Below are 16,121 nucleotides of genomic sequence, written 5' to 3'. Positions count from 1 at the left end.
GGGGTAACTGGGAGAAGGAGGGGTAACTGGGAGAAGGAGGGGTAACTGGGAGAAGGAGGGGGTAACTGGGAGAAGGGGCAGTGAACAGGATGTAAAGTGAATAAATATAAATAAAGTGAAAAAAATGAATGGTCCGTTTGGAATTTTAAATCCAGTTGTCAGTTCATTAGAGCCATGTCAGTTGTTGGGAAGTCTTATCAGACATACTTGAAAATGCATAATGCCTAGTTAGAAGTCATTCTGGACCTCCTTTAATAAATGGATACCAGAATATGTATATAAACAGGCGGTATTCAGACTTTCAAGTGGATGTTACACATAGACTTTATGCATATTGCTCATTTGCCCCACACTTTGTCAAATTATAAAGAAGGTTATAAATGAACAAAAACCATTTACTTTTCTTCGGGGTTTTTTTTTTCTGCTTGCATGGTTGGTTTTTATTAACCATGGGATATTGAGTATAAAAATTTTAACAGGAAGGCATAAGAAGAGAGAAACTGATCTTAGCACTAGAAGGTCACTTAAGACTTGCTCTGGGATAGAATATGAACTAGGTCTCTTCCAAGCCATCAACTATAGGACATGATAATGATATGGAAGAGATGGTGGAACATATATAATGGCTATAGTAAATATTAAAATATTTTAGGTATTTATCCAAACTCTTTTTTTTCCCAGATATAACTTTGGAAGGCCGAACAGAAGATGAATGTCCCTCACCATAGCTGGAGTTTTAGCCAGTGAGGGTCCATGAGTGACTGATGACTAAGTGCGGAACTTCCTCAGACACAGAAAAGCCATTACTCCAGGAAAAGAAAGAAGCTCTTACATCCAGAACCTCAAAACACAGGATTTGAGGGGGGGAAATGAAGTCTTAAATTGAAATTAGAATGAATATTGAAGAAAACACAATTACCTTTATTCTTTTTTTGGTTGATTACAGCCAACACAGCCAAAACATAAGAAAATGCTAATTGTGACCTATTGTAAACTCTATCACACAAATAACAGCAAAGTTAGGTCAATAAATGTGATCTTCAGTGAAGTCACTTTTTCAAAAGCTGATGGTGCTGACCAGCCAGCTCTAAGCTCTCACCAGGACCCTCCTGTGATGCAACTACTATCTCACTTGGTACTAAGACATCCCTGTCCTCTTGCATGGTTAGCCTGGTGACTACCCCTGAGCTCCCTATTCACACCTGTTCCCCAACCTGCCAAATCTAGCCAGAGTCTCACAGCCTGACTACCCCCAACCATACCCATCTACACAGCAGGAAATCTCTTGGTTTCCACAGTATCCCACATCTTGCCTAACTGACCACTCCCACATAACGATGTAGCCAGGGCTTCTGGTAGGACCTGTCCTACCTGCAGCCACTCACAGATAACTCCTACACAGCTTCCAACCGTCCTACTTGGTAACCTGATGCCCCACATCTCCAAGGACTATCGTGGGTCCCACCCACATCTCATGCCCCCAGCCTAGTCTGACCAGCCCTGCTTGTGCCACAGCCAATCTCTAGACTTATACCAGGACCTGCCCCCAACCACCCACAGAACCTTTCCGAGTGGCTTCCATCTTGGTACCCAAACTTCCCACATCCTCCTTCCCAGGTAAGTTTCCCTGACCTCCCTCCCATTCATGCCTTTCTACAACTGGTCAAATCTAGCTTGGGTCCATAACCAATGCACCAGCTCTATCTATGTTTGGGGCAGGCTCTTCCTTACCAGTTCTTCAAACCACAGGATTCTCCCAGGCCACAGTCAACCTTTCCACAAAGCCAGATCTACTCCTAGCCTACACTCTGAAAGGGAAACACACATGTATGCCAGCCTAGTCCCCTCTGTCCACCTGACTTTAGTCCACCCATTTTCAAACTAAAGACCCAACTCTTCTATACTTCTTTTCTGCTACAACCTTCTCTGCCCATAACAAAATCAGAATTAAGAAATCCACATGCCCAGATCTCATCCCAAGAATACAAAGATGAGAAATCAAGCCAGTCTCTTCTCTCCAAATCCTACCAGTCCTATAGGAATATTTGCCTGTGAGAATTACTTAAGTGAAACTCCAGGACACCGAAGTTAAAGGAACAATTATGACCTTTATCAAAGAATTCAAGGAGTTTAAATAAGACACAAGAAACAGCTCAGTGAATCAAGGCAAAGGAGCCAAGGAGAATAAATACCTGAGTGTTGTCCAAGAAAACAAACCTGAGGCTGATGAAATGACAAAGACAGTCTGAGACTTGAGGATGAAATTTAACTGGGAGATATAAATGCTGATGAGAACTCAAGGTTAAATGAAGATGGAATTTTAAAAACCCAGTATCTCAATTAGGAAACTCAAACCTTACACGTAGGATGAATTGAGCAGAAGATCAAATATCAAATCTTGCAGTAGAGATTCTAGACCAGATAAGTATGGAATATGAAAAATTAAAAAGAAAGGCAGGAAAGGAACACACAGGTTATGTGCACACCATAACAAAAACCTTTGAAATCTAAGATGAGGGAAATAATCCCAAGTCGGTGGCATGTCCAGATCTTAAACAATACCATAGAAGAAAATGTCTCCAAACTAAGGAAGGAATGACACACTCAAACAGATAAAAAAAAAAAAAAAGCTCACAAAACGCCAAATAAAACCAGGGGGAAAAAACCCTATGGCATATCATAATTAAAACATTAAGTATACAGACGGTAGGCCCCCCGCCCGGAGTGTATTGAAAGCTGCAGGATAAAAACTGCAAGTCACATAGAAAGGAAAATCCATCAGAATAACAGCTGATTTCTCAGTGGAGACTCTGAAAGCCAGAGGAGCCTGAACCAATACATTCCACGTCCTAAAGGACTATGACAGCCAAACGGGACCAAAGTATGCCCAGTGAAACTGTCCTGTCATGACTGAAGGAGAATGAAAACCTTTCCATGATGGGAAACAACCTAAACATTCTGTACAACAAACCAAACCTAAGGCAAATACAGGAAACACACTGAAAAGGGAATGAGCGTAACAGACTATAGAACACTACAGAAACAGCCGTGATTATTAAGACAAATTACCACTGAGAACATGTGGGACTGCGTAAGGGTATCCTGGGTCATGGTGAAGCAGGTGCCTAGGACCCCGAGACTCTGCGGATTCTGGATGGGATTCTGCATGAGAACCAGGAGGAGTTTGGCGCCCCCCAGAACCCAGGATCCTGAAAAGCAGTCAGGTCTCCATAGAATTACATAGGCCAGGCTATAGGCCTCAGGCGCTAGGGATTTACATACTAATGAAGGCCAGAGGGCAAAGCAAATTAAACATGCCTCCCCCAGATCCTCCCCCTTTCTCCCTCCCTATATAACTCCGGACTGCCCTGAGTTTTGGGGGGTACGCCTAGATCCATCTATCATCCACCATGACAATAAACCTTTTTGGAACCAAGGACTTCCTCGTGTTATTGGGGCCTGTCGCCGCCAAGGCCCCCAGGCCGATGGAACCATAGGGTTTCCTCCCGAATGTGGGACCCGCCACAGCGGTGGAAGCCCCTCCGGGCCGCACCGCTGTGGCGGCCTTTTAAATTTTCCCCACAAGAACACACAACAAAAATCAACAGCACAACCACCACAGTTAACTTACTCATTTCAATAATAACTAAGTACTAAGAGCCTCAGTTCTCCAATCAAAAGACAAAGACTAACTGAATAGATCAAGAGAACTTCATCTTATCAGCTGCCTACAAGAAAGACATCTATTTTTAAAGATAGGTACTGCCTTAGAGATAAAAGAATGAACAAAAGTGCTCCAATCGAATGGGGTCAGGAAGCAAGCAGGCATTGCCAACCTAGTATCTGATGAAATAAGATTTCAAGCTAACTAATCCGAAGAGATAAAGAATGACTCTTTATTCTAATCAAGGGAGTGTTAGTCAAGAAGACATTACTATCCTAAACATGTATGGACCAAACTGTGGGACCTCCAATTTTGTATTAAAAAAAAAAGAGAGAGAGAAACCTACTACTGTATTTAAAGGCACAGATTAACTGCAATCCATTTGTAAAAGGTGATTTTAAGACCTTACTTTTTCCAAAAGACAGGTCACCTGCACAAAACATTAGAGGAACATCAGAATTTAATAGATGAACTTAACATATCTACAGAACATTCCACCTGACCACCAAAGAATACACGTTATACTAAGCAGCACACGGAAGCGTTTCTAAAACGGACCATTTCCTTGGACACAAAACAAATCTACAAATTCAAACAAGATTAAGCGCACTCCTGGTATCCTATCGGTATCCTATCTAACCACAATGAAATAAAACTTAAAATTTACATTAAAAAAAATCTAGTAAACACACAGGCTCATGGCAATAATAATAATAATAAAGCACCTCATTGCTGCATGATAACTGGAACAAAGAAAAACAAGAAAGAGAAAGTTTCTGAAACTAAATGAAAATAAGACCTCTGGGACACATTGCCTGTGATGAAAACTCACAGCACTAAATCAAACAGATCACAAGTAATGGCCTGGTGATACAGGAATCTGGATAACACAAGAACAAACCAAGTCCAAACCCAGTCAAGACAAAAATAATTAAAAAAAAAAAAAAAAACAAGTACGGACTAAAGAACTAGAAACAAGACAATACAAAGAATCAATAAACCTAAAAGATGCTTCTTTGAGAAGACAATACTGACAGGCCCTTGGACCAACTATTAAAAAGCAAGGACTCAAATTAACAGAATCAGAAATGAACTGGGAAACATTACAACAGACACAAAAGGAATTCAGAATAATATTAGGGAAAGGAAAAAGGAAAACTTGTACTCCATTAAACTGGAAAACCTAAAAGAAATGGATGAATTTCTAGATTCACCCAAACCAAACTTAAATCCAAAAGAAGTGAAGAACTGAGGGAAGAGGGAAGGGAGGCCCCCTGCAGGTCTTCACCTCCTCCTCTCCTCAAAATCGAATTCCCTAGTCTCATCCCGGGCTCTGGAGCAGACTACTTGCTGTGGCCTCCCCTTCCTCTCTGCCCTCACCTCCAGGGGATCACCCAGATCTCCAAACTTCCTTTTCCCTACTCATCCCATTATTTGAACCCCAGCTCCAACAGGAATTCCATGAGAATCTGCAGGCAGCTCCAGCAAGGGAAGGAAGCAGCCTATGGATCTTCACCCCTCCTCCTCCAAATTCAGTTCCCCAGTGTCACCCCCAAATCTTTAGCAGGGTGCCTGCTGTGGCCTCACCCTCTCCTTTGCCCCCATCTCCAGTGGATCACACAGATCTCCACCCTTCTTCCCCACCCATCCTATTATCCCAGCCACCAACTCCAGCAGGCATTCCCTAGAAACCCTCCTGCCAAGGCTGCCAAAGTTGCAAGCAAGTAGGCCAGTGAAGCAGGTAGGTGAACTTCAGATCTTCACTCCTTCCCTCCTCCATATCCAATCCCTAGTCCCATCCTCAACTCTAGCAGACTACCTTATGGCCTCTCCTTATTCTCTGCCTCCATTCCTAAGGGACTGTGCAGATCCTTGTGGAATGACCTGCTTTCCATCCTCCTATGGACCCCATAAACCCCTCCTCCTAGTTCATCGCCATTTCTGAATGTCCACGCCCAATAATTAAAAACACATTTACACAGAACCCCCAGTAGCCTCACGTAGCAAGACCCCAGAAGATTTTCCTACGAAGTAACACAGGCACCACACCCTCCTAAGAACCAGAGAAGGCAACAGACGCCAAGGAACAAAAACCCACCAAAGACCAGGTATCATCAGTTAGAATTACAAACTTCCTAAATCCAGATGCCTAAACACTAGTAGAAAAACATTCAGGACACTGTCTCCACTATTGTCCAGAAACACTACTAAGGTAGACCTTGAGAACTCAAATAGAGCAGAAACAAAGACCTTAAAATAACCTTTATAAATATAGAGACTGCTGGTCTGTGTGCTCTGAGGGAGGGTTGCGCCGCCACCCACTGCCGGAGGAGCCCCTCGGGCCGTAATAAGCATCAGTAATGTCTTTCTTCTTTGAGTGGATCTACGATGGCTTCAGCAGTGTCCTCCAGTTCTTAGGACTCTACAAGAAATCTGGAAAACTTGTATTCTTAGGTTTGGACAACACAGGCAAAACCACTCTTCTTCACATGCTAGAAGATGACAGACTAGGCCAGCATGTACCAATGCTCCATCCCACTTCAGAAGAACTGACAATTGCTGGAATGACTTTCACTACTTTTGATCTCGGTGGGCATGAACAAGCACGTCGGGTTTGGAAAAATTATCTCCAAGCAATTAATGGTATAGTTTTTCTGGTGGACTATGTGGATCATTCTCGTCTCATGGAATCCAAAGTTGAGCTTAATGTTTTAATGACTGATGAAACAATATCCAACGTGCCAATTCTTATCTTGGGAAACAAAATTGACAGGACAGATTCAATCAGTGAAGAACAACTCCGTGAAATATTTGGGCTCTATGGGCAGACCACAGGAAAGGGGAATGTGACTCTGAAGGAGCTGAATGCCCGCCCCATGGAAGTGTTCATGTGCAGTGTGCTCAAGAGGCAAGGCTGCGGCGAGGGTTTCCGCTGGCTCTCCCAGTACATTGATGTGTGGACACTGAAATAAAGAGTTTTCCTTCTGGACTCATCCTATTCACAGCTTCCTCATGGACTTTTCTAATAGAACAAGGAAAGCTCTCTAACTATGTATGGCATTGAGAAGCCATGCATCTGTCTATGCTCATTGTCCAGTGGTGACATGTGCTCTTCTCCACACTGCCTGCTGCTACAGCTGCTGGGCAGTGTGTGGGGACTGGGGTTGGCAGCATTTGCCAGGGAAAGCTGGGTGCCATCATGGGACACCCGAGAAGAAAAACACCTCTCACCACTGGTTGATTTCAAAAGAAAGTGAGTCTATTTTTTAAAAAAAGCATTGTTAATGTAATTGGTACCCCTTCTCTAACTTTTTGAGTTCACAATTTACTTGGTCCAGATTTTCTATTCTTTTTTTTTAACTAGTAAATGAAATTTAGATACTTCATAAAATTATGAACAGATAGCACATTGGAGGCCAGAGCTCCGCTGTGAACTACCTGTTGAGGGTGTTACCCAAAACAAGCGCCAGAAGACGACAGAGCCTCGGCCTTCCCTGGGCTGGTCTCCACCCGTGGTAAGGAGAGTCCTCATCTGGAATGCGTAGAGTGTCATGGTCATGTTGTCAACTTCATTTGCGGTTACCGGTTTCAGCAGGCTTTGCTTTTATGCTGTTGTGGAATTTCATCTCTCTGTGTCGCACCTTCCTTTCTTCACTGTAGATGTAAAAAGTGACTTTTGCCTCATGAAAGGGTTAAGGACATCTCTCATGTAGACCCCATGCTGCGGGTGTGGCTCTGATGTTTTTGAACAGATTCTAGAGGGGCGTTCTGAACAGGAGGATGCAGGTCAAAATCAGCATCTTAAGGCTCTGCACTCTGTGAGATGCTCCCCATCTGATCTGGTAGCAACAAGAACCTAGAAAAACCTCTCAGGGGGCTCTGTGTTTTCCCCTTCAGAAATAACAGGAAACCCAGATGACCTTCCAGCAGCAGCGAGTGCCAGCGTGGAAGCAGCAGCGTGCATCCCTGTGAGGATCATGGACAGGAGTTTTATATATAGTGTTTGGTTTTCTTGCTGCGTGTGTGAGGTTGAGTTTTCCTGATGTTAACTTTATATTCTACCCTTGAGTGGATGAGAGTCTCGTCTGTAGACGAGAGGATTTCTGATTTCCTATAATGCAAGGTGAGGGTAGGTTCTTAAGTGGAAATTCTGCTGCTGCTGCTGCTGCTGCTGCTGCTGCTGCTGCTGCTGCTGCTGTATTCCCACAGGCTTGTGTCCAGCAAGAGAGTAGGGAAGGTGGGAGCACACTCCTGGGGAGTGTCTTATCACGTTTTAGTTTTGAGCACTAAGCCCCTGGGACAGTGTTCTGATATACTGCTGGGTTCCCAACGCAGAGCCTTGGTGAGGTGTCTGTCTGCAAACTGCATGCATTACGTTCACCCACATACAGCTGGGATGAGAGCTGTCTGTGTGGAAGGGTCTGTTGCTAAAGCCCTGAACGAGCTGCGTGGGTAGCTGGTGTGCCCTTTATTGCCTTTGGCTAAAGACTGTCCACATGTCTGTCCAGACACATGATGTGACACATGATGTGATGGCCTGTGTAGGGTTCCTCATTTGTCTGTCTTGTTTGTCCCTAACTGCTCAGTGGCAACCTAGAAGACTGGACTCTGCCCAGGGTGGCTCTTTGTGAAAGTGGTTTATTTTGGCCACTGGAGAAAGAGACGGCTGACAAGTGGCACCAGTGTGCTTCATGCTGCACAGAACACCATCTAAATAAGCTGGCCAAAGAGGTTGCTGCAGCAAGTGCAACTCTACCTGAGGGCCACTGAGAGTCTTCATTCTGTTTATCAGAGTGTATGTGTCCTGTTTAAGCAAAAAGTAAAACTGTCATTTACAAAAGAAGGTCAGTCTGTATCCTAAGAATTTTAATAAAAAGCTAAAATCAAAAAAAAATATGATAGAGGTCCTTAAAGAGGAAATGAATAAATCCCTTAAGTCTATAAAACACAAATAACAGAAAGAAATGAATAAAAATGGAAATAGAATCAATAAAGAAATCCCAAACTGAGAGAAATCTAGAAAGGAACAATTTAGGAACTTCAAATCAGAACCTCGGAGGCAAGCATAACCAACAGAGCACACGAGCCAGGGAGCCTCTGGTGGTAAGGACGCAACACAAGAAACAGATACCTTGTCAAAAAAAAAAAAAAAAAAAAAAAAAAAACCTGGCACAAAATAGTCAGGAAATCTGGGACACTATAAAAAGACCAAATCTAAGTACAATAGGAATAGAAGAAGGAGAAGAAACCCAGGTCAAAGACAGAAAATGTTTTCAAAATAATCAGAAGAAAATTGCCCTAACTTAAAGAAGGAGATGGCCTATCAAAGTACAGGAAGTGTCTTAGTTAGTGTTTTACTGCTGTGAATAGACACTATGACCAAGGCAACTTTTATAAGGACAATAATTAATTGGGGCTGGCTTACAGTTTCAGTGGTTCAGTCCATTATCATCAAGGTGGGAGCATGACAGCATCCAGGCAGGCATGGGGATGGAGGAGCTGAGAGTTCCATCTCTTGCTCTGAAGGCAGCTAGCAGAAGACTGGCTTTCAAGCAGCTAGAACAAGGGTATTAAAGCCCACAGTGACATACCTACTCCAACAAGGCTACACCTCCTAATCTCACCGTTCCCTGGGCCAAGCATATATAAACCATTACAGAAAGCATATGGAATACCAAAAACTGGAACAGAAAAAATTCTTCTCAGCACATAATAATGAAAACACTAAATGTACAGAACAACAAAAGAATATTAAAAGCTGCAAGGGGAAAAGACCAAGTAACATATAAAGCAGATCTATTATAATAACACCTAACTTCTCAATGGAGACTCTAAAAGCCAGAAGGACCTGGACATACATAGTACAGACCCTAAGAGACCACAGATGCCAGCTCAGACTATTATACTCAACAAAACTTTCAATCACAATAGATGGGGGGAAAGCGACATTCCATGATAAAATCAAATTGAAGCAATATCTATCTACAAATCCAGATAGGTGCTAGAAGGAAAATCCCAACCTAAAGAGGTTAATGACGCCCAAGAAATCACAAGGAATAAATCCCAGACTAAAAAATTAAAAAGAGGGAAAACACACACACCAAAATAACAACAGGAACAACAACCATTGCTCATTTCTATCAGTCCACACCAAAGAGCTCAATCCCCATAAAAAGTCACAGGAAACAGAATGGGTGCAAAAGCAGGACCAGTCCTGCTGCTGCATCCTAGAAACACACCTTAGCATCAGGATAGACATTTCCTCAATGTAAAAGTATGGAAAAAGATGGTCTAAGCAAATGGACCTATGAAGCAAGCTGGTGTAGTCATTTTAATATCTGACAAAATAGACTTCACCCAAACTAATCAGAAGAGATTACATATGGGAAGTACATTACATATTCATCAAAGGGAAAATCCACCAAGAAGACATTGCAGTTCTTAACATCTATGCACCAAACACAAGGCCACCAAAGTTCATGAAAGAAACGTTATTACAGCTTAAATCACAGTGACCCTCACACACTGATAGTGGGAGACTACATACCCCACTTTCACCAAAAGATGGGTCATTGAAACAAAAACTAAACAGAAATGTAGCTAACAGACTTTATAAGCCAAGTGGACATAACATATTTGCACATTTCACTCAAACACAAAAGAATATACCTTCTCAGCACCTCATAGGACTTTCTCCAAAACTGGCCACATACTAAGACACAAATCAAGTCTCAACAGATACAAGAAAATTGAAATAACTCCTACACCCTATCTGACCACCACAGATTAAAGCTGCATATCAGCAAAAACAGAACAAAAAGCTTACAAAGTTAAAGAAACTAAACAAATCACTACTGAAAGAAAAATTGATCCAAGACAGAAATTAGGAAAGAAATTTAAAACTTTGTAGAATTGAATGAAAATGAATACATAGCATACTCAAACATGGGGGACAATGAAGCCAATTCTAAGAGGCAAGTTCATAGTGCTGTGTACATAAAAAGTTGGGGAGAGCTAGGCGTGGTGGCACATGCCTTTAATCCTAGCACTTGGGAGCCAGAGGCAGTCTGACTTCTATGATTTCAAGGCCAGCCTGATCTACAAAGTGAGTGCAGGATAGCCAGGGCTATTACACAGGAAAAAAGGGGGGGGAGAAGAAATCACACCAAAAATGAGTAGACAGTAAACTCAGGGCTGAAATCAATAAAATAAAAACAAATGGCCACAACCAAAAAAAAAAAAAAATCAATGAAACAAAGAATTGGTTGGTTCTTTAAGGAAATCAGTAAGATTGACAGAATCAAAAGGCAGATCAAAAGGATCGAAACTGATAAAATTAGAGATAAGAAGGGGAACATAACAAGCACCTAGGAAATCCAGATTCATGAGGACATACTTTAAAAACCCTTTACTCTACCAAACTGGACTTTTCTCAATGCATACCATTTACTAAAGTTAAATCAAAATCAGATAAACAATTTAAACAGACGTATGACTGTCCCCAGTGAAATAGAAGCCAACTCCCCCAAAAAAAGAACAACAATAAATGACAAGTGGTTTTAGTGCAGAATTCTACCAGACATTAAAAAAAAGTTAATGCTTAAATCATTCCATAAAATAGAAACAGAAAAAACATTGCCCAATTTGTTTTATGAGGCCAGAGTTACACTGATACCTAAACCACATAAAGATTCAACAAAAATTATAAACCAATTTCCCTTAAAAACAGATACTCAATAAAATACTTGCAAACTGAATCTAAGAACTCATCAAAAATATAATCCACCATGATCAAATAGGCTTCATCCCAGAAATGCAAGGAAGGTTCAACACATACATCAATAAATGTATTCTACCCTATAAACAGACTGAAATTCTACATGATCATCTCATTAGCTGACGGAGAAACCCTTTAAACCCTTTGTTTAACCCTTTAACAAAACCCAGTACCTCTTCATAATAAAAGTCCTAGAGAGATTAGGGATACAAGGGACATACCTCAACATAACAAAGGCAGTTCACAGGAAGCCCATTACAAATGTCAACTTAAATGAGGAGACATTCAAGGCAATTCTCTAAAATCAGGAACAAGACAAGGTTGCCCATTCTTTCCATACCTATTTAATATAATATTTGAAGTCTTAGCTGTATCAATAAGACAACTGAAGGAGATCCAGGGAATACAAAGTGGAAAGGGAAAACCCAAAGGGCCTTTATTTACAGATTATAAGATGGTATACAGAAGTGACCCTAAAAATCCCACCAGGAAATTTCTACAACACTTTAGCAAAGTAGCTGGGTGCAAAATTAACTTTAAAAAATCAGTAGAACAAGAATCATAGAAACACCTTTCAAGCCTGAAATAATATAAAGTATCTTGAGTAAACTCTAGCCAAGCAAGTGAAATACTCATATAATAAAGACTTTAAGACATTGAAGAAAGAAAATAAGATATCCAAAAATGAAAAGGTCTCCTGCTGGGAAACTTTACTATTAAGGTAGCACTCCCCCATGACAGGATGGCTTTCTGAGCTTGACCAAAGCGGGGACTCCCTTTCTCAGCGGGGCTTCCAGGTCTCTTTTTCTGGAGAGTGTCCCTGAACGAAGGTGGCTGGTCATGGTTGGCCTTGTCTGAAAAGTGATCTTGTGCAGAGCTCTCTGCAAGGCTGCATAACTCAGCACACACATTCTACTCTGGCTTCCTGTCTGTGTAATAATTAGGTACAACCAATCAGCCCTTCTTGCTCACTTGATGCTACGACCAATAAGCCCTTTCCACCTGTACTCCTAAAAAAGCCCTTATATACCCTATCCCTGAAACAGTAAAGTAGACTCGTCTCGCTCTAACTGTCTCCAGGGGTCATTCTGTCCAAACTCAAGGCCAGACAGCCAAACACTGCTCTCAGCCTCTGTCTCCTTTCCCCCCTCAGGCTGGTGGCCAACAGCCTCCATGGAGAAAAGGGAGACCACACTTTCCCGTGCTCTTGGATTGGTAGGATAATTTAGTAAAAATAATCATGCTACAAATTCAATGCAATCCCCACCAAAATTCCAACACAATTCTTTATAGATCTTGAAAGAACAATTTTCAGCTTCATAGGAACACACACACACATACATACACACACACACACACACACACACCAATAGCTAAAACAATCCTAAATAATAAAAGAACTGCAGGAGTATCACCATCCCCAACCTCAAATTTTACTCTGGAGCTATAGTAATACAAACTGCATGGAAACAGACACCTTAGTCAGTGGGGTTACCCACTGGAAACCCAGACATGAATCCACACACCTATGAACATCTAATGTTTGACAAAGAAGCCAGAGATCCAAACAAGGGACAAAAAGATAACATCTTCAACAAATGGTGCTGGTCAAACCGATGGCTGCATGTAGAAGAATCCAAATAGGTCCATACTTTTCAGCCTGTACACAACTCAACTCCAAATGATCAAAGATGTAAACAGAAGACAGATCAGATACACTGAGCTGGACAGACGAGAAGGTGAGAATAACAAACTCAAGGGCACAGGGCAGACTTTCTAGACAGAACATGGTTAGTCACTAAGATCTACAATTAACAAAAGGCACTCAGGAAACTGAATAGCTTCTGTACAGCAAAAGACACCATCATTTGGTCAAAGCCACAGCCTACAGAATGGGAAAAGACTTTTACCAACTACATATCTGATAGAGGGCTAATATCCAAAATATATGAAGAACTCAAAAAACTAGGTATCAAGAAAATGTAAATCCAGAAAAGAAGGACAGACAGACTGACTAAATAAACTAATAAGGAAATTTTTTAAAAAATGGTTAGGGCAAAAAAAATCACAAGAGATGCTTTTTAAAACATTGGCAAGTGGTGATGGTAACATTTATAGAAAATGTAAACGGCCTAAAATAGGCAAAAAATAAACATATTCCTTTGTTTTTGAGTTGGGGTCTTATGTGGCCCAAACTAACTTCAAACTCCTGACAGGCTCAAAGGAACCAAAGGCAGCTTAAAAGAGATGGCTGCACACTGGTGTTTGACACAGTGAGATTCATCTCCAGCAAGTAAGTGCCCCTCATCAATGTATGGATTAAAAAAGACGAGGCAGATTAAATGGTTGATGGATGATAGATAAGTCAATATGGAGTATTACTTATCCAGGAAGAAAAATGAAATCACATTTTTACAGGAAAGTGTGTAGAACTGGAACTATCACTGTAAAGTGCAATAATCGAGACCCAGAAAGACAAATGATACATTTTCTCTGCCGTGCAGTCTAGATTTAGAGAGAGAGGAAAGTGGAGGTTGAGGGGAGATGATTTGAGGACAAAGGGGAAAGCTTGAGAACAAAAAGGTTATGGGGTAAATATATCAAAGAATGAATCACATAGAAAAATGTCATAATTAAAGCTATATTATATACTCTAAATCACTATTAAAATTACTATACTGTTACAGTATTTTGTTACTGCAATTACAATAGTATAGATTGATAGAAATTAATATGATAATACAGAAATGAAGCCATACATTTTTAGTCAACTGATTTTCAACTAAGATGCCAAGACAGTTCAATGAAGGGAAAATGACTTTTTCAACATACAACACAAGGGCTATTTGGTTATCAGCTACAAGAAAGATGTAAGTCCTTACTACCATACACAAAAATAAACTCAAAATGGGTCAGAGACATATATGCTGAAACTGCAAAGCTTTTAGGAAAAAAGAGAAAGCATAAACTGTCTTGGGAAAGAGTTGAAAAGGTCTCTAAAGTAGAACCCACAGACACATGGCCACAAGAGACCTCACCAAAACAAGAAACTTCTGCACCAATTTTTTTAAAAAAAAATCACCATTGTAGGATTGAGAATATAGCTCACTTAGCAGAGTGCCTGCCCAGAATACACAGGGCTCTGAGTGTGATCCTCAGCACCATATAAAGCAGGCATAGCGGTGCACACCTGGTCCTAGCACTCTGAACATGGAGGCAGGAGAATCAGGTTCAAGGCTATCCTTCTCTATAAAGTGAGTTTGAGGCCTCTCTAGGCTTCATGAGCCCTTGTCAGTGCACTCACACACATGTGTGCGCACACACACACACACACACACACACACACACCAAAAAAACCACCCACTTCTCCTAGGGCTGGGTGGGGATGTAGCTCAATAGTAGAATGCTTGTCTAGCATATAAACCAAACAGACTAGGGTAAACTGCTCATGCTTGGGGTAGAAAGAAGACATTAGTAGACAGAAACAGTGAAACCCTAAGTTTGTCTTCAGCAAGCCTAAGCTAGGGCTGGAGAAATGGGGGTGAAGAACACTTGGTGCTTGCGGAAGACTCAAGTTTGGTTCCTAGCTCCTACATGGTAGCTCACAGCCATCTGTAACTCCAGTTCCAGGAAATCTGATGCTGTCTTCTGTCCTCTGTGGGCACCAAACATGCACAGACACACACATGCAAAACATAAATAAATTTATACATAAATCTTTAAAACAGAAGTAAGTGCAGATAGTTTTGACAGACATGACTGTAAATAAGTGCTAAAGATGGAAGCAGGTGAGGAGCACGAGCACTTTGTCCCAGTTATGTAACTTTCTGCAAATAATAAACAAGAGCTTAAACAACAAAACAGGACTAGACCCTGGATGAGACAAACGGTCCCTGCCCTGACAACCTGGATGCCCTGCCGAGGGCACACTCCCTGCTCCAGCTAGTACAGCCCTAATTTATACTTATTATCTCAGTAACATGGCTAATTAAAAGCAATGCCCCTTGTATGCCCCCCCCAAAGCATTTTGCTTTGGACACTTGCTTGTACAATCATGCCAACTAAAAGGCCCAGACTGAAAGGCCCCACTCTGGTGATCAGAGATGACAAGGGGCTTCTATAAAGGCAAGAGAGGGTGTGTCAAGGGTCATGATATTGGGAGTCAAAAAATGAGGACAGGTAGGAGTCAGCCCAGGCATGAGGCCCTCAGGAGGAGAGTTAGTAGGGTCTGTTAGGGACAGTTAGTGCTGGGAGCTGACTACAAGGACTGGAATTCTCTGGGCAGCAAGCCATTTTCAGGCAGATGGGATGGGGTGTGTGAAAAAAACTACAAATTACAAACTTGGGAAATTAACGTTCTCAGTTCCCCCAGACCCACCCTGCCATCTCTTTCTAAGGTTTCCTGTTTTTATAAACTTTGATACATACTTAGCTCCAGCTCAGTCAACCTAACTTCCAAAGGAATTAAGAGATCCCGTTAAATACCAATCTGCCACTGGTAAGCTCGAGACCTGGGCAAGGCCCCTGGCCCGTGTTAGACCCAGCATCATGGGCCATGTGGACTTGGAGCCTGAGTTGTCTCCCGCCACACCTCCACACCTCCACACCTCCACACCTCCACACCTCCACACCTCCACACCTCCACACCTCCACACCTCCACACCTCCACACCTCCACACC

The 16,121-nt window shown here is 41.8% G+C and overlaps 1 protein-coding gene and 1 pseudogene across 3 annotated transcripts in view; both read left to right on the top strand.

Moving 5' to 3' along the window:
* Rpap2 (RNA polymerase II associated protein 2) overlaps window positions 1-1,063 on the top strand; it is a 73,091-nt gene extending 72,028 nt beyond the window's left edge. For all 3 annotated transcript variants that reach the window (XM_028782336.1, XM_028782337.1, XM_028782335.1), the window contains one exon: window positions 682-1,063. Coding sequence is in view for 1 of the 3 variants with exons in the window: in XM_028782337.1 (XP_028638170.1) it covers window positions 682-712 (31 nt within the window). In the remaining 2 variants the exon portion in view is untranslated. The remainder of the gene's footprint in view (window positions 1-681) is intronic.
* A 4,961-nt stretch (window positions 1,064-6,024) lies between these two features.
* LOC114633771 lies at window positions 6,025-6,636 on the top strand (annotated as a pseudogene).
* Window positions 6,637-16,121: the final 9,485 nt, after the last annotated feature.

The sequence above is a fragment of the Grammomys surdaster genome, unplaced genomic scaffold (assembly GCF_004785775.1).
Source record: "Grammomys surdaster isolate TR1022 unplaced genomic scaffold, NIH_TR_1.0 751, whole genome shotgun sequence".
NCBI classification, from domain to species: domain Eukaryota; kingdom Metazoa; phylum Chordata; class Mammalia; order Rodentia; family Muridae; genus Grammomys; species Grammomys surdaster.
The sequence above is the reverse complement of the archived record's forward strand: the minus strand, read 5'-3'. Positions and strand labels throughout refer to the sequence as shown.